General features: G+C 55.9%; 1 protein-coding gene across 2 annotated transcripts; it reads left to right on the forward strand.

The window, feature by feature from the left end:
* Positions 1 to 10182: 10182 nt before the first annotated feature.
* On the forward strand, positions 10183 to 14188 carry LOC100399082 (intestinal-type alkaline phosphatase). Of its 2 annotated transcripts, XM_008999702.5 has the most exons (11): positions 10183 to 10326; positions 10408 to 10524; positions 10637 to 10752; positions 10956 to 11130; positions 11206 to 11378; positions 11621 to 11755; positions 11850 to 11922; positions 12053 to 12187; positions 12276 to 12467; positions 12691 to 12807; positions 12917 to 14188. In XM_008999702.5, exons 1-11 carry the CDS (start codon positions 10260 to 10262, stop codon positions 13285 to 13287), a joined length of 1671 nt encoding a protein of 556 aa, XP_008997950.3. In that variant the 5' UTR covers positions 10183 to 10259; the 3' UTR covers positions 13288 to 14188. The 2 variants fall into 2 exon arrangements, with proteins under 2 accessions (XP_008997950.3, XP_035161955.2); XM_035306064.3 differs by lacking the exon at positions 10637 to 10752.
* Positions 14189 to 17805: the final 3617 nt, after the last annotated feature.

Below are 17805 nucleotides of genomic sequence, written 5' to 3' on the forward strand. Positions count from 1 at the left end.
AGCCGGGTTGGGCAGCTCTGGCCTGCCCGGCAGATGGTACTGTACTTGTGCTTGGGGCTTCTGTACTACACACTCAACGTGCCCCTGTATACACACTTCCCCTACAGCAGGTGCTGGGTGGCCTAAGACCGCTCTGCAGTAACCGCAGAGGTCCCAGGGCCTGGACCCAAGCTCAGGGGAGCCCAGTCTGAGAACTCTCTGTATGGGCCAGTGCTGCAGAAGCTGCAGGGGGCCCATAGCCAGCCCAGGACACAGCTGGGAGGAGGGCGCTGACCTCAGAGGGCTGCTTTCTGCTTCCCTGAGGGCTGGGTGCTGGGGTCCTAATCTGTCACCTGGCGCAGAGCACCATGCAGCCCATCTCCCATCCATCGCCCTTCCCCACTCCCAACCCTCATGCTCCATACAGCTCCTGCCCATGACCCCGCCCCCTCTTCCCAGGCTATAGAGAGTGACTAGACTTGGCACCGGATACCCTGCAGAAGCAGGCAGACCACTGCAACGACCGCCGCATGGCCTCCAAGCGCGTGCAGGAGCTCAGCACTGGCCTCTTCTTTGCCGTTCTGGTCAAGGTGAGCCCTCCAGCCTGGTGCCCCTCACCTCCCTCTGGCTCCCAACCCTCCTGGGCACCAACTCATCAGGAGGCTTCAAGGAGCCCAGGGCAGTGCCAGGAGGTGCCATGGCTGCAGCACTGTCCCTGCAGGAGAGTGGCCCCCTGGAGTCAGAAGCCATGGTGATGGGCGTCCTGAACCAAGCCTTTGACGTGCTGGTGCTGCGTTACGGCGTGCAGAAGCACATCTACTGCAACGTGAGTGCCCTGGGAGAGCGGAGGGGGGAGAGGGCGGGGCAGCCCAAGCCGTCCCACACTGGAGGGGTGCAGGCTGTGATGGGTCCCACTCCACCCCTCGCTCCCCCAGCCCTAGCACAAAGCCTATCTGATGGGCCTTGCTGAGATACCCACCTCTCCCACCTGGGATGGTGGCTCCAGGCCTAGGGTCGGGCCTGGCCCCCTTCCCCAAGGACCCAGGAACCAGAAAGCAGGCCCCTCCATGGGCAGCACAGCTCGGCAGGGTGTGCAGGCTTTGGGGACTGTGCTTATGAGGAACGTGAAGGAATGAAAGGCCAGCGAATAGTCCTTGGCTGCTCTGGAAACTGTGTCCCCTGAAGACAAGGGAGAGAACTGTCCCTGACCCGGCTCCTGTGCTGGGTGACTGTTGATTCCCAGTTCTCTCCAAGGGGACATGGACCTGTCCTAACGCCACCTTAGGGGCTTGGCTGCAGCTGGCCCATGTGCCTGGCTTTGAATTTCCTAATATCCAGAGTGCCCGGGGAGTGCAGCGTCCAGCCCATTGTGTGCAGCAAATGTGTTCCTAACCTGGAGCCAGGCAGAAGAGGAAGGACCGAGTCCACCTGCAGACCCTTGGGGCTCTGTCTCCTGAAGTTCAAGTCTAGGTCACCCTGCAGGGGGCCTAGCCCTGTCTGCACAGACAGATGGCACCAGCAGGGGGCGCAGCACTCCGCCGCCACCGTTCTGTGTTCCCACCTCAGTGCAGTGAGCCCTGGGCCCATTAGCACACAGAGCCAGGGGCCTCCAAGCCCCCACCCTTGGCCCTTGGTCCCGCTCACCTGATGCCTCAGCAGAAGGTGGCCTGGCAGGGCCTCCCTGAAGCTCCTTCCAGCCAGGCAGGGGTGGGCCAGGATGGAGGGCCAAGGGCTGCCTCCAGGCAGTGAAGCCCTCCAGGGTGGAAGGGCAGGTGGCCCCCCTGTGTCCTGTCCTCCCAAGTCCTGGCAAGCCCTCCCCTGCCTCCTGCGATGCCCCCCTTTCCTTCCTCTGTGTCCCCTGGGCTCCCCCAGCACTACAGCCTCCCTGGTGGGGTTTTGCGGCCCCAGGCCCTCCCAGCTCACCCAGAACCCCTTCTGAGGGCACTGCTTTCTGGTACCACCTTCCCTTCCTTGGGGACAACCACAGTGGAGAGAGGCGGGGCTCTGCCCTGACCCAGAGTGTTCATCCTGGAGCAGACCCCCGTTACTGACCAGAGTCTGAGGGAGGGACCTGGGGTCCTGCTGCAGGGATCGAGGTGGAGCTTCACGTTGACATCAGGCCCTGCTGTCCTTGTCCCCTCACGGCCGGACTCTGCACAGGTCATCACCATCTTCAGCCTGGTGGAAGGGATCCTACGGGCAGTCATGGCCCTCTAGTATAGTGCTGCTCTGAAGCCACTGGGCACCCAGGGCCTCCTGGGCCCTGAGGAGGAGGAGGAGGAGGGGGTCAAGTGTGACGAGGAACCTGAGGGCTGATCCTGCTGGCAGAGCTCAGCCCACCCTCCTGCCCCACCCCACTAGCTTTAGGAATAGGACCTGTTGACACCAGGGGGATTTTTAATTTGGATTTTAACAACTCAAGGGCTTGCTTTGGTTTTACTTTTGTGTTTTCTTTAATGTTTGCAGCTCAGTTTTTAAACAAAGTGCAGGGGAGAGGATGGGCTGGAAGGAAGGCTGAGACCTGGCCAGCAATGAACCCGGCTCCCCTTCTGCCCTGGCCCCACTGCCCCCTCCAGCCCAGGGAATGGAGGCTTTTCTGCAAATCAGTGTCAGGGAATAAAATCAAGTGTGGAGTGCTGTCTGGTGTGTGGGGTGCTTCTGGGAAGCCTGGGCATGGAATGCCCCTTGCACCCAGGGCAAGGGACCCAGCTCAGGCTCCACCCCTTGCTGCTGAGCCGATGTCACCACCCGGAGCCTTCCTGTCAGTTCCAGCATGATTCAGAGCCAACCGCCTGGCAGATTGATGCCGGAGTTTCATTCTGCCTGATTAAAAATGTAATTAGTATGCAGGACTGAGCGCGCCCCCGTCACCCTGACGCATGTGGCTGTGTCCAACCCTGTCCCCGCTTCCTCTCTGCACCAGCTCTGTAGGGCCTGGTGGGGGTCATGGGTTCTGTACCACCTCCTCCCCCATTTTCTTAGCCAGCGCTCTGAATGGCCCTGTCTGTACCCTGGGTCTGAGTCAGTGCCCTGGCAGCTCCAGACCCGACCCTGTGCTCTAGGGACAGAAGCAGGTCTATGCCTCGGGGGAGGGAATGAGAGCCCTGGAGGGGCCCTTCCCAACCAGGAGGGGAAACCAGCTCCTGGTGACACAGCCTGGCCCTGTCACCCACCCAGTGTTCCAAGCACCCACAGATCCCACCTGCCTTGGGTCCCAGGCAGAGCTGGCCAGCCGCTGGGCAGTCCCTTCCCCAGCCAGCCGGAGCCCAGCCTTCACTCCTTCCCGTCTCAGTGAGGGAAGCTCCCTGGCTTGGCTTCCCGAGAGCTGCCAGAAACTAGGATGAAAGCCACGGTGAGCCCGGCCTCTGCTCCCCACACCATTTCCTGGGGTGTCGGGATTAACAAGCTCATTTGATCTGGTTACAGTGAATTTTCTTCAAAGAAACGCTCAATAGGGTCCCTTGTCAGAGCCTTGCAGCGCCTGGACCACAGTGACTGGGCATGGCTGCCTTTGTTCTGCCACCATCAAATGGGGCTGGTTGTGGGAGGGGACCAAAGACATCCCTCACCTGCCCCTGGTGCCCTTCCCTCCTCCAGGGCTCAGCCACCTCAGGTGGCCTCAGTCTGTGTATCCTCACACTCCCAAGATGTCCCAGAGGCCATGGTTACCCCATCTGTTCCTGTCCCCAGAGCCTTCTGGAGCCAAGTATGTGTAGGGACAGGCGAGCATCTGAGGGTTTGCTGTTGGGGTAAAGGCTATGTGTGGGGTGCTGCCAGGACCCAGGCAGCCTGTGAGAGCCCCAAAGAGGAGACACCTCAGCCCCCCCTACACTCCCCACCCTCTCAGGAGACACCCCAGTCCCCCCTCCGCTCTACACTCCCCACCCTCTGAGGAGACTCCTCAGCCCCCCTCCCCTCTACACTCCCCACCCTCTCAGGAGACACCCCAGTCCCCCCTCCCCTCTACACTCCCCACCCTCTCAGGAGACACCCCAGTCCCCCTTCCCCTCTACACTCCCCATCCTCTCAGGAGACACCCCAGTTTCCCCTCTACACTCCCCACCCTCTGAGGAGACACCCCAGCCCCCCTCCCCTCTACACTCCCCACCCTCTGAGGAGACAACCCAGCCCCCCTCTCCCCTACACTCCCCACCCTCTGAGGAGACACCCCAGCCCCTCCATTCCCCTCCCTTCTGGGCTGCCCACCTTCTGAGGAACAGTGGCCAAATTCCTCTCTGGGCCTCTCAGGCCAGGCTGGTCCTGCTGTCCCCCAGGGCCTCCCACGGAGCCTGTGAGCTGCTCCTTTGCAGGCAGCACAGACCCAGATGGACACCTGTTCCTACATCCCAGCACCCCCAGGCCCTGGTGAGGAGTAGCCAGGGGAGTCAGCAAGGGGGCTCTCTGCTGCCTGGACTTGCTTGGGAGGCAGATGCTGGGCTCCAACCTTCTCCAGACAGCCTTGCCTTCCCTGCTGGCCTCAGAACATGGAGATTCCCTGGCCACCCCACCCCATCTGGAGGAAGTGGAAACTGTATCCAAGACGGTCAGGTCAGGTCTCTGCCTACGGTGACCTGGTAAGGTTGTGCCCAGCCAAGACCAGGGCTCAGGCCCAGGCTGCCCCCACACCCCACCACCTTGGAGCTCAGAGCAGACGGCCCACCCTTCTCTCCATGCCGCTCATGCACAGCCCCCGTCTGCATTCCCTCCTTTAAGGAACATGGTTGACTCAGCCCGATGCCACCCATTGGTGGGACAGCTCTCTATGGTCCACTGGGGGCCCAGCCTCTTATGTGGCCCCTGGCTGAAAGGACTCAACAGAAAGGGTGGGCAGGCACCGATCCTCATCTAAAGGAGGACTTGGCCACTCCCTGTGCTGTCCCACAGCACCTGCGGGCAGTCGGGGGCACAGAGGGAGACTCTGCCTTTTCTTCAAGGAGACGCCATGGGGGGGGAGGGAGCTGTACTCACCACCGATCTCCTTCCGTGACTAAGGACTGGCGGTGCTCAGAGGACAGGGAGTGTGTTCCCCACTCTGATGGGTCAGTACCGGTCCCTGGGTCCAGGGGAAGATGGTGCAGGCAGTGGCCCAGCCTGGGGAAAGAGCTGAGGTTCCCAGAGCTTGCAGCCACCTTCCTGGAGAGAAACGGATGCCTCCCCAGTTCCTGTTAGGAAGGACCTCAGGAAAGAACTGGGATCACAGTCTGGGGTGGCAGCCTCCTGGCCCCTAAGGAGGATGTCAGGCCGCAGAAGGGAGGGACAGGCATGAAGCTTGGGAATTGGGCACTAGAGGAGGCGAGGCCTGTGCAGAGGCACCACCAGATGCCACTCCAGCGGCTCTACCACCCAGGAAACTGGAGGCCAGGCAGGAGGGGCTGTGATCACTCAGGTACCAGGAGGAAGGCCTGAGGGGACAGTGCAGCTGTCCAGAGAGGCCTGGCGGGGACTGGCCGCAAACGTCACAGGTGGGGATGGGCTTTCTCCAGAGAGGTCTGCAGCGCGGTTGGTGCTTCACAAAAGCCTGCCTCAGTCCTTGCTGGTCACGGACCAGAGTGGGTCCTAGGTTGGAATCACAGAATTCAGGGGCTGACGGCAGTCGGGATGGGAGTCAGGAGGACTGAAGTGAATTAAAGATTTGAGCCCTGGTGGAGGCAACAGGGTGTGATGCCTCTCACATAAAGAAGGTTCTGGAGAAGGGGGTGATTCTTGGAATGATTAGTATCAATTTGCACAGGCCTGGGTCTGGGTTCCGAATTTGAAACCATATTGTAAGACCATCTCTTGGAACCTTCTCTTTAATTGTGGGTTTTTATGGTTTGGGGGAAATTTTGCTTATTTATATTGTTGGTTTTTCAGCTTTTGTTTTTCTGAGACAGGATCTCCCTCTGTTGACCAGGCTGGAGTTCGGAGGCTGGGGTGCTGTGGGGCCATCAGGGCTCACTGAGACCTGTACCTCCCTGGCTCAAGAGATCCTCCTGCCTCAGCCTCCCAACTAGGCGGGAATACAAGCAAGTACCACCATATCCAGCTAGTTTTAAAAATTTGTTGTAGTGGTGGGGTCTTACTATGTTGCCCAGGCTGGTCTCAAACTCCTGGGCTAAGGTGATCCTCCCATCTCAGCCTCCCAAAGTGTTAGGATTATAGGTATGAGTCACCACGTCCAGCCTATTTATTTTTTCATAGATAGAAAGTCATTTGAGGGGGAAACTGATCCATTTTAATAATTTATTTTACATAAAAACAGTTTTGCTCAACCTCGTCCATGAGCTGTGTTGCATTCTTTAATGTGTATCAATTGTACATTGCTCAGTTCTGGAAAGCACTTAGCCAGATATTTAAAAAGCAGCAGAATAGAGGATGGAACAAAAGCTCTCGCATAGTGTATTCTGATTCACAGGTTTTCAGCTCACCAGGGTGCTACTGGAATACAATTGTCCTCCCGGTTCCTGCCATGTAAGATAAAGTTAAACCACTAAACACAATCGCAGCACCCTTGACTTTGTAAACTTTCTTTTCCACACATCCAAATACACTCGCGAAGCACCTTTCAGGGCAGAGTTGTCTTTTGTCCCTCACTCTCAGGGGACAGCCGTGCACTAGGACCCACCTGCCAGCCACCCCTGCCACTGTGACTACTGCCAGGGGGTAAAAGGGTGGCCAGATCAGGGCTCGGGTGCCTGGTGGAGCTCCCCTTTCGCTGAGCCCCAGTTCCTGTGCCCCAGTTTCCTGCAGGCTGAGGCCCCAGGCCCTGCTCGTGCTGCTGCGGGGGCTCCACGGCCTGTTGAGAGACCTCCCAGGAAGCACATGGGGAGGAGATGGCTGTGTCTTCTGCCTTGGGGGTGGGACAGTCCCTTCTGGTTCCCACTCCAGATACCTGACCCAAGTTCTCCTGTGGGTGAGGAGCGCCTGGATGTCCCTCCCTGGTAGGTGGGATGCACCAGAAGGAGGTCCTGACTACACAGCCCTTAATTAAGAATTGAAGAGATTTGTGCTCTAGGAAGGAGCATTCCGTGACCATTTGGCCAACTGTGTGGTGTGCAGATCCTCAGCTTGGAAACGGGGTTTCAAGGACGTTCAGGGCTTGCCTCGTGTTAATAAAGGTCAGCGTTCACCTCTTCTGCCTGCTCCCCCTGTTAACTCTGCAGCAGGCCCTGCACTAATCAAGCCAACAACAGCCCGGAGACCCAGCCTCTGTGAAAGTTTTTAGAATCAGAAAGAAGTCACTTTTGTCCACCCCTAAGAGCAACAACAAAATAATGCAGGCAGGGGGTTATGAAGGAGCCCCTCCCCGCCGCACACCTGCCTACGCTCAGTGCACTTATGAAGCCTCTGGGAAGGGCTCTGAGGCACAGATGCCAGTAACAAGACCTTTTGCCAGGACTTTGCAGCTGGCTACCTGAGTCACAAGGACAGCCAGCCGGATACATAGGAACACCTGCCTGATACGCGGTGTCTGCTGATGTCCGCTCCTGGGATAAGCCCCTGGAACCAGGGCTCTCTTCCTTTCAAAACAACGGTGTAGCAGGACGCAGTGGTGACTGCCTGTAATCCCAGCTACTCAGGAGGCTGAGGCAGGAGAACTGCTTGAACCCGGGAAGCAGAGGATGCAGTGAGCTGAGATCTCGCCACTGCACTCCAGCCTGGGCAACAGAGCAATTGAAAAAAAAAAAAACAAAACAGAAACAAAAAAAGACAAAAACAAAAAACAGACCATACACTGCTCCTTGGGTGTTTCAAAGCCCCCCTTGCCTCCCCTCCGTGATGCGCCCCTGGTTTATAAGGCCAGGGCTCCGCGTGCGGGGCTGCTGCTGATTCCCTATTAAACTCCATCATTTCAGAGAGCCTCCCTCTGTTTCTTGAGGCTGACAGGACTCTCACGCTTCTCGTTCGTCTTGGAGAGGTTCCGTTCTGAAGGACACCCAGTAAGTGATGGAGAGAGCGATTCAGCTCAGACCCAAAGGCTATTTAATATACTTCTTTTAAATCCATGCTTCTCAGCACTCAGCGGGTCACGTATCACCTTGACAGCTTTTTGCCATAGCCACTTACTGCCTGTGCTATTATTTACTGAACATTGTTCGCTACATAAGCCCAGTTTTTCCTTAAATCTATTAGAAAAGGAAACTTGTAACTACAAAACACGGAAGACCACCATCTCCTACCACAAACGGAAGGCAACTGTGTATTCCAAACAAACCAAAGCCGTGTTCCCAGTGTCCTTAGACGCTCTGAGCTAAAGCGTGCTTTATCTTGTTGAAGGAGAGATGCCAAAGGGAGGGTGGCAGTGAAACTAGGCACAGTCCACAAGGCATTTCTTTTCCTTTTTTTTTGTTCTGAGATGGAGTCTCACTCTATTGACCAGGCTGGAATACTGTGGTGGGGTCTCAACTCACCATAACCTCTGCTTTCCAAGTTCAAGCGATTCTCCTGCCTCAGCCCCCTGAGTAGCTGGGATTACAGGTGTCTGCCACCATGCCAGGCTAATTTTTTATATTTTTTTTTGTAGAGATGGGGGTTCCATGGTGTTAGCCAAGATGGTCTCAATCTCCTGACCTCGTGATCCCCCAAAGTGCTGAGATTACAGGTATGAGCCACCATGCCTGGATTGTATTATTCTTAAAATTACATGTGAATCTGTAGTTCTGTCAAAAATTCCAACTTAAACATGAAACTCAGGGTGGCTGTAAAGCCACCTGACTCACCTTGACTTTGGAATGAATCAATGAATTAATTAATCGCCTGCCCATTAGTGAGTTTCCTCTGACCTTTAGCCAAGAACGTTCCTAACTCAGCAGATGAAGCAGGAGGTATTGGGAACTAGGAGGGTGACTAGCAGAGGGCAGGAAAGCCCCACGAGGCGACGTCTTCCCTGAGAGCTCCAGAACAGTGGGAAGCCAGGCAGGGTGCAGGCAGGAGAACCCCAGAAAGCTCAGCCGGAGGGGAGGCATATGGGCGTGGTGGGGAGTGGAGTGGGACAGGCAGAGGCTGGGAAGCAGGTGAGGTCCCCTGGGCTCTGGGGACCAAGCCTGGGGCTCGGGGTGAGCAGGCCTGAGTGGAGGAGGGCTGCTGTGTTGAGCAGGGGCGGGTGGAGCTGGAGGAGCCTTTTCTTCTCGGACCAATTTCTGAATTGTGCTACAAAACACAGTTCGTCACACTCACCTCCTTCACCGTTTCCAAGTGTGCAGGGTGGCCGCGTTGAGTACACGCACATTGTTGTGCAGCTGATCCCCAGAACGTTCTCATCCTGCAGCCCTGAAGCTCTGTCCCCGTTAAACTCCAACTCTAACCCCAACCCCAACCCTAATCCTAACCCATTTCCCCTCCCCCAGTCCCAGGTAACCTCCATTCCACATCTGTCTCTATGAATTTGACTCCTCTAGGGACCTCAGAGAAGTGCATTCATGAGTATTTGTCCTTTGGCATTGTGTATTTCACTGAGCATAATGTCCTCAAGTTCATCCACGTTGTAGCAGGTGTCAGGGGCTCCTTCCTCTTCAAGGCTGCATGATACTCCACTGGACATGGGTCCCTGTTTGGTTTCTGCATCCCTCTGTTGATGGACATGGGTTGCTTCCAGCTCTTGGCTGCTATGGATGCTGGGAGCATGTCCCTGGCTCGCATCCCTTTGGCTACACACTCAGAGTGGGATGTCTGGACTGGAGCAATACTTTTGAACTCAGCCTGAGGTTACCAAACTTTCTGGGCACCACGTGAGAGGCTACAGTTCTGGGTGTGCCCAGGGCCCATGGAAAACAGACTCCAACAGGCTCCATCTACCTGTGCAAGGGAACAGGGGTCAACCTCAAGTGCACAAGCTGCTCTGGAAGACACAGCCCAGGCCCGGGTGGCCCAGGGCGCTGGCCCTTCCCCCCACCCGCACCCTCATGACATAGGTGTGGGCACCCACACACACCAAGTGGGTTCCAGGGCAGCCAGGCCACCGAACGTGCCTCCTTTCATGCTCCTCTGGGGCTCGTGGGCTGTGTGTTCCCAGTCTCGCCTCTCTTCACACCAGAACAGAGCCAGGCAGTAGCTGGGAAATACGAACCAATGAGGCAAAGGAAGGAGTGGCACTATGAGCCATACCCTGTCCCTTCCCTTCAGCAACCTTGGTTTCATGTCACAGGACTGGGCGGGGTCAAGATGGACACCAGGGGCGTGAGGAGAGACGTGGAGCATTTATAGCCAGGGGCAAAGTCCTTCCCTGATTTAAACCCAGGTAGCCTGCACTGTAGCTGGTATCTGGTGTCCCCACCTCGCCTCCCTCCAGCTGCCCCCAAGACATGCAGGGGCTGTGGGTGCTGCTGCTGCTAGGCCTGAGGCTGCAGCTCTCCCTGGGCGTCATCCCAGGTAATGAGGCTCCCCTGCTGTTCTGCACTTAGGACTTCCCCTCAGCCGGGCTGACCTGATCTCTACTTTCTCCCTGGCCAGTTGAGGAGGAGAACCCGGGCTTCTGGAACCGCCAGGCAGCTGAGGCCCTGGATGCTGCCAAGAAGCTTCAGCCCATCCAGAGGGTCGCCAAGAACCTCATCCTCTTCCTGGGCGACGGTGAGTAAGCAAGCCCTGTCCAGCCCGCAACCCTCACAGCCCGGGCACCCCGACCGTCGGCGGTTCCAGGACAGCCCTGGGGCCCAAGCCTCACACATTTCTGCTCCTTCAGGGATGGGGGTACCCACAGTGACAGCCACCAGGATCCTAAAGGGGCAGAGTAATGGCAAACTGGGGCCTGAGACACCCCTGGCCATGGACCGCTTCCCATACGTGGCTCTGTCCAAGGTGAGGGCTGGGCCACCTCAGAGTCCTCCAAGTAGAGGGGAGGGGTCAAGGATATGGGGGGTGGCAGGAGGGAGGGACTCCAGACAGCTGGGGCCTGAGTTAGGAGCTGGGGGCAGTTAGGATCCCAGAGGACCAGAACCAGGGCTCTGCTTGGGGTCTGTGTATCTGCTCCAAAGTAGAGCTCAGGGTATCTCCGTCCCCAGACATACAATGTGGACAGACAGGTGCCAGACAGCGCAGCCACAGCCACGGCCTACCTGTGCGGGGTCAAGGGCAACTTCCAGACCATCGGCCTGAGCGCAGCCGCCCGCTTTAACCAGTGCAACACGACCCGCGGCAACGAGGTCATCTCCGTGATGAACCGGGCCAAGAAGGCAGGTGAGCTGGGGCCGCTGCAGGGTCAGGGCCGCGTCACAGACCTGTGTTGGGTATCCTGACCTCTGTCACCCTCAGGGAAGTCTGTGGGAGTGGTGACCACCACACGGGTGCAGCATGCCTCACCGGCCGGCACCTACGCACACACGGTGAACCGCAACTGGTACTCAGATGCTGACATGCCTGCCTCGGCCCGCCAGGAGGGCTGCCAGGACATCGCCACGCAGCTCATCTCCAACATGGACATTGACGTGAGACCCCCAAGGCCAAGGGTTGGGGCTGGGCAGAGGGGAGGGTGGGAGCACAGGCTCAGATCCAGGCAACCAATAGCCTGATGGGGCCAGCAGGGTCTGGAAGTTGGAGACGTAGATGGTGCAGCACAGGCGGGGCCCTTTCCACAGGCCTGGGGAGGGGAGCCAAGGGCTGTGCATTGGGGGGGGGGGCACAGGGCCAGCCAGGCCCCAAACCCACCTGCCCAATCCTCTGTCCCCAGGTGATCTTGGGCGGAGGTCGAAAGTACATGTTTCCCACGGGGACCCCAGACCCTGAGTACCCAAGTGATGCCAGCCAGAACGGAATCAGGCTGGACGGAAAGAACCTGGTGCAGGAATGGCTGGCGAAGCACCAGGTGATGGGGGCTGGTGGGTGCAGGGTCACAGCAGGGGGAGTGCAGAGGTGTGGGGCTCAGGGCTGTGGGCTGAGGCCTGGCTGTGTCCCTGCAGGGTGCCCAGTATGTGTGGAACCGCACTGAGCTCATGCAGGCTTCCCTGGACTCCTCTGTGACCCACCTCATGGGTAATGACCCCCTTCCTGCCCTGGCACCCTTTGGACAGCCTCAGATGGCACCTTCCGAGCCTGTGTGCAGGTCTGCCAGCACCCTCCCACCCCCAGCCTTCCAGTCACCACTGAGCCCCTTGTCCCACAGGCCTCTTTGAGCCCGGAGACACGAAATATGAGATCAACCGAGACCCCACACGAGACCCCTCCTTGATGGAGATGACGGAGGCCGCCCTACGCCTGCTAAGCAGGAATCCCCTCGGCTTCTACCTCTTCGTGGAGGGTGTGTGGTGTCCCCTGGGGAGTGGAGCAAGGCGGGCAGGGCAGGGTAGGGCAGGTTCAAGCATCATGCCGCTCTGGCCTTCCTGCAGGCGGCCGCATCGACCATGGTCATCATGAGGGCATAGCTTATCATGCGCTGACGGAGGCGGTCATGTTTGACGATGCCATCGAGAGAGCGGGCCAGCTCACCAGCGAGGAGGACACGCTGACCCTTGTCACCGCTGACCACTCCCATGTCTTCTCCTTTGGTGGATACACCTTGCGAGGGAGCTCCGTCTTCGGTATGTCTGGGCAGAGGGGCAGGCGCTGCCGCATCAATTATGTGGGTGGAGTCTGAGCCTCGGTTTTCTCCTTTGTCAAATATGCTTGATGCTGACACCTGCCTTGTAGAGATCTTGTGAGGACCGAACCCCTGAACAGGCAAAAAGTGGCGATGCCTGGCACATGGGAGGCACTCCCACAGCTGCGTTCAGCTCAACCACAGGGACTCCCATCTCCCCACAGGGCTGGCCCCCAGCAAGGCTCAGGACAGCAAAGCCTACACGTCCATCCTGTATGGCAATGGCCCAGGCTACGCGTTCAGCTCAAGCGTGCGACCAGACGTGAATGAGAGCGAGAGCGGTGAGTGGGGCTGGATGGAGGCTCGGGGTGCCAGGGGGCCAGGGATGGGGCCATTCTCGGGAGGGGGACGCCGCCTGCCTTCCCTGAACTGCACTCATCCTCCTACCAGGGAGCCCCGATTACAAGCAGCAGGCGGCGGTGCCCCTGTCGTCTGAGACCCACGGAGGCGAAGACGTGGCGGTGTTCGCGCGCGGCCCGCAGGCGCACCTGGTGCACGGTGTGCAGGAGCAGAGCTTCTTAGCACACATCATGGCCTTCGCCGCCTGCCTGGATCCCTACGCGGCCTGCGACCTGGCGCCCGCCGCCGGCACCACGGGTGCCGCCCCTCCAGCCAGCACCACCGACGCCGCCTCTCCCGCCGGCACCATCAACTCCGCGCCTCCTGCCAGCACCAGCAACGCCGCCCACCTGGCTCCCCAGTCGCTGCCTCTGCTGGCTGGGACCCTGCTGCTGCTGCTGGGGGCGGCCACTGCTCCCTGAACGCCCTACCCTGGAGTTCTCCTGCTCCCCACCTCCAGGGGTCCTGCCCTGGTCCCCGTCCCGAGCTGCTACTTCCAGAGAACACACACCGGTGTCCTGCCGCTGGACCTTCACCTCCTAGAGATAAACCAGACTCAACTAGTGCAGCGCTGCCCTTTGCTCCGTATCCCCCGCAGGGAGCAGAAGCACAGGGAGCCGGGGGAGCTGAGCCTGGAATTCCCAGGACCAACCCCCCCCCACCCCGCCCCCAGCTGCTCTCTGATTCTTCCTCCCAACCCCAGAGACTGCAGATTTGTGCCATGCGGCTGCCACCCAGCCCCCACCCCGCCTCTAGCCTGAGGAGGACCAAACAGGCATGGACCCAGAGATGTCTTCCCACCCGGGACACGACACACTCAGACCGTGTGTGTCTCCCCCCGCCCCCCCCCCGTTCTTAGCTTCAATCCTGGCAGCTAAGGACTTGAGTGCATCAGGACACCTGGAGAAGAGCAGCTTCCCACCACCCTGCAACCCACCTTCTAACCCTGTAACCCACCCAAGGAGGCTCTGGGGTTGGGATCCCCGGGGGGCCTTGACACAGTCCTCTGCTGTTTCCCCACTGGGATCATTCCACAACCCTGCACCTGACCAGGGGACCAATGAGGCAGACGCTTGCCCCAAGTCGAGACCACTCAGATGCTCCCAGCCCCCCATGCCCATTCCAGTTAAGGAGATCCAAGGAGCACTTGGGGAGCTCTGGGTGCAGGGCAGCAGCCCCGCCCCAGAGCCCGTGGCCCCTCCCAGGACATCTGAACTCTGGGCATAGATTTCTCAACAAGGAAGACTCCCCTGCCTCCTCAAGGCCTCTATTTTCCTGGGAGACAAAACAATAAATAATAAAAGGAAGTGTTAGACAATGTAATGTCAGTACTACTTCCTAGAAGAAAAATCATGAGTGCCTGTGGGCACGGTGTCTGGAGGGGTGGACAACACAGCCAGGAGGGGCTGCTGAGGAGCAGACGGTTGAGCAAGAGACCTGCACAGAGTGGGGGCTTGAGCAAGGCGGCACAGCAGTGCCAAGGCCCTGGGGCAGTGCCAGCAGGTGCTCTGGGAGGCCAGTAGCTGGATCAGAGTAGGTGAGTGGGTAGGTGGGTAGAAGGAGGGAAAGCCTGTAGGAGAGTGGGGGGGCAAAGGGGACCATGAAGTCTGGGTGGAGGGGTGGGGTTGGAGGTCTTTGAGGAGAGCTGTGGCCTGCCCTGGTTGGGAAATGAGCACTCTGACTGCTGCCAGGAGAAGGGTCTGATCTTTTGGGCGGAGGGTGTGGGTGGTAGGGGGTAGAGGGCAGAGGTGAGCGCTGGGGAAGGAGCAGACTCTGGTGTTTCTGACTTCCCTCCAAAAGCATTCTGGGAGCACCATCCCAGTACACCCATACTGAGTGAGTACCACACCTGCCCCAAGAGAACACTGAAAAGAATTAAATAAAGGTGAAATCAGCCACATATTCCAGCAAATTCTACAGTGTTACAAATGTATTTGTACATTTACAGAGGTGTGAATAAGCATCTTGCTTTAGCAAGAAATAGTACCGTGATTCAATATGATTTCTTATTTCCTAAAACCTTGAAATAAAATTGTAAAACATCAGTTTGAAGATCTGGCTCTCAGGGTAGTTTTTTTAAACCTGGGTTTTAGTGGCTGTCACAAAAATATTGGAGCTGATTGGAGGAGCCCTGATTGCACGTGTGAACAGCTGTAGGACTGGGGAAACGAGAATCCATGTCTAAAAAACAAAATAAAATCATTAATTTTATGATATGGAAATTATATCTAAATTTTAAAAAACAGATTCAAATATATAATCTGCTTTCAAGTTTTTTTAAATGTGTAGGGATGAGGATTTTATCAGTCACATACATTTTTGACCACAAAATTTATATATTAATGAAAACACTCTCAAACTTCTGTTCTAAAAAAATGTTCTTTCCTTGGCATGAGTTTTCATTCCAAGATGATTACTTTCTCATTTTTTTCATTGAAAGGACATCTTTACCTTGAAGGAGCAGATGCAAGAAAAGTACATTTATTTTTCAAGCTCTTTCCTGATTGCCTAAAACGAGTAGCTCTTGTCATCTCAAAAGTGTAAGCACTTTGGTCTTTAGGAAGGAGGGAGGCCAGGCATGGTGGCTCACACCTGTAATCCTAACACTTTGGGAGGCCAACAGGGGCAGATCATTTGAGGTCAGGAATTCAAGACCAGCCCGGTCAACATCATGAAATCCCATCTCTATTCAAATACAAAAATTAGTCAGGCATGATGGTGCACACCTGTAATCCCAGCACTTTGGGAAAAGGAGGTGGGTGGATCATTTGAGGTCAGGAGTTTGAGACCAGCCTGGTCAACATGGTGAAACTACGTCTCTACTAAAAATACAAAAACTAGCTGGGCGTGGTGGCGGGCACCTGTAATCCCAGCTACTCAGGAGGCTGAGACAGGAGGATCACTTGAACCCAGGAGGCAGAGATTGTAGTGAGCTGAGATCATGCCACCGCCTCCAGCCTGGGTGACAGAGGGAGACTCCCTCTCAAAAAAAAAAAAAAAAAAAAAAAAAAAAAGGAGGGAGGTGGGAGTGGGGGCGAGGGTTGAAAAGTTACCTATCAGGTACAAGTTCACTATGGGTATTGGGTTCACTAGAAGCCTAATCTCTACTAGTATGCAGTCTACCCATGTAACAAACAAGCACATGTACCCATGAATCTAAAATTTAAAAAAAGAATATTCACAAGGAAAAATGACTCAATCACAGGGAAGCAGAAACAGAGACATACAATAAAAATTACTGATAAATTTTTAAAAAAATAAGTGGGGAGGGAAAGTTAAGCAGAGAGGGAGGGAAATTTGGGACAACCCTCTTCAGTATTTTGCCATAAAGACAGGTCATTCTGTGTGGCTGGAAAGTTTTCATGGTCACGCCTAACCCTCCTTGCTAAGTGTAGTAAATATTCTACTGTAACACTACAGGCTTGGCTTTATAAAATTAGCCCACTGGTGGCCTCCTGCAAAATTCTGTGTGCCCTTCAGGCTTCCACTTCCTCCCTACGCTGATTAGACTGGGGAAGAGACAAGTGAGGGGTAAAGATGAACCTACCCCTACACCCTGATTCTCATCCAGAATCCTTTTTGAAAAAATCCTTTCTGAGTAGCTATTCCATCCATGGTTGCATTTTTACCGTTTCCTGTATGACATTGTTTTTTATTTAAAGAAGACATTTACTATTGGCGATATATCTTGTCTGCTATATCTTCCCTTTAATGGCTCATGAAAAAAAGAGCAAAGAAAGAAAGAAAAGAAAGCAGCAGTGTGTGTATTTCATTATTGGAACAGCACCTGGCAAATACCTTCCGCTGAGCCACGTTGGGAACATCTGTGCTTTCAGCCCACTGCAAAGCAAACCTCCCACACTGGGTAATTTGCTCGAACACGAGTTTCTTCCAATCTTCGGCAGTGTTTTCTCTACATCTTCCAACGTGTTTGCTGACAAAGAAATGCCTTTCGGTTTGTCGGCAGATCATTTACTGCTCATTGTTTCTGCCATGTTTCCTGCAGCAGAAAGAATAAGTGTCTGCTTGGTGGTAGGTGTTTTTTGCCTCATGCTGTCATGCAGAAACTTTAAAAGAGTTTTCCAAATATTTATCATTGCTTAGGGAAATACTAAGAAGTACTGGGCTGAACTGCCAGAACTTTAAACATTGCTGGGAAAAAAATCGCACAGGTTTCTCTTCAGTTCTGAAAGCTCAGTTTTAGACACCTTGCCAACCATGAGGATTTCACACTGCTGAAGACCAGTACCTCCAGGCACAAGGCACCCGCGGCAGACTTCAGCAGTAACCACAGAGTGGGAGAAATTCAAAGAGTTTTGTTGCTATTTTATATATTAGGGTGAACTTCTGTTCAGGTCTGTGCCCTGAGCTCGGCCGGGAGTACTGCGGAGTCCTCAGCTCTCCCTTCTGCTGTGGTTCACCGCTCTGGGCTTCTAGTGCTAGTTGCAGATTCCTTACAGTAATCTTGTGTGAGCCACTTGGCCATTTTGGAGGATGAGTTCAGTTAAAACTAGATCATATAATCCGTCAATCTACTTAGACACACTAAACTCTAATCCTTCGCAATCCGCTGAAAGCAAGCAATCCTGAGTGGGTACTGTGTCAACCCCCGGCCCGGGGCACCCAACTCCCTTCCTCCAGGGCACCCAAGAACTGTGTGGAGTGGGTGCCTGCATGAAGGGCGAAGGTGCCAGCACACAGCTTGATGTTAAGCATGAGCTCTTGGGGCACCCACAGCCCAGGGCTGTGGCAAGGCATGTGGTGAGCTCAGCAAACAGTAAGCACTTAGGAGGGCCCAACATCCCTTAACCAAACCCCAAGGTCCAGGTTAGTTCCGAAGTGCTTGAGTACTGGACAGGATGCTCAGGCTGAGCAACTGCCTGTGAGCAGGGGCGTCTCACTCCCTGCAGAGCACAGACTCCAGAAGGCACCACAGGTTC

The sequence above is a fragment of the Callithrix jacchus genome, chromosome 6 (assembly GCF_049354715.1).
Source record: "Callithrix jacchus isolate 240 chromosome 6, calJac240_pri, whole genome shotgun sequence".
NCBI lineage: Eukaryota > Metazoa > Chordata > Mammalia > Primates > Cebidae > Callithrix > Callithrix jacchus.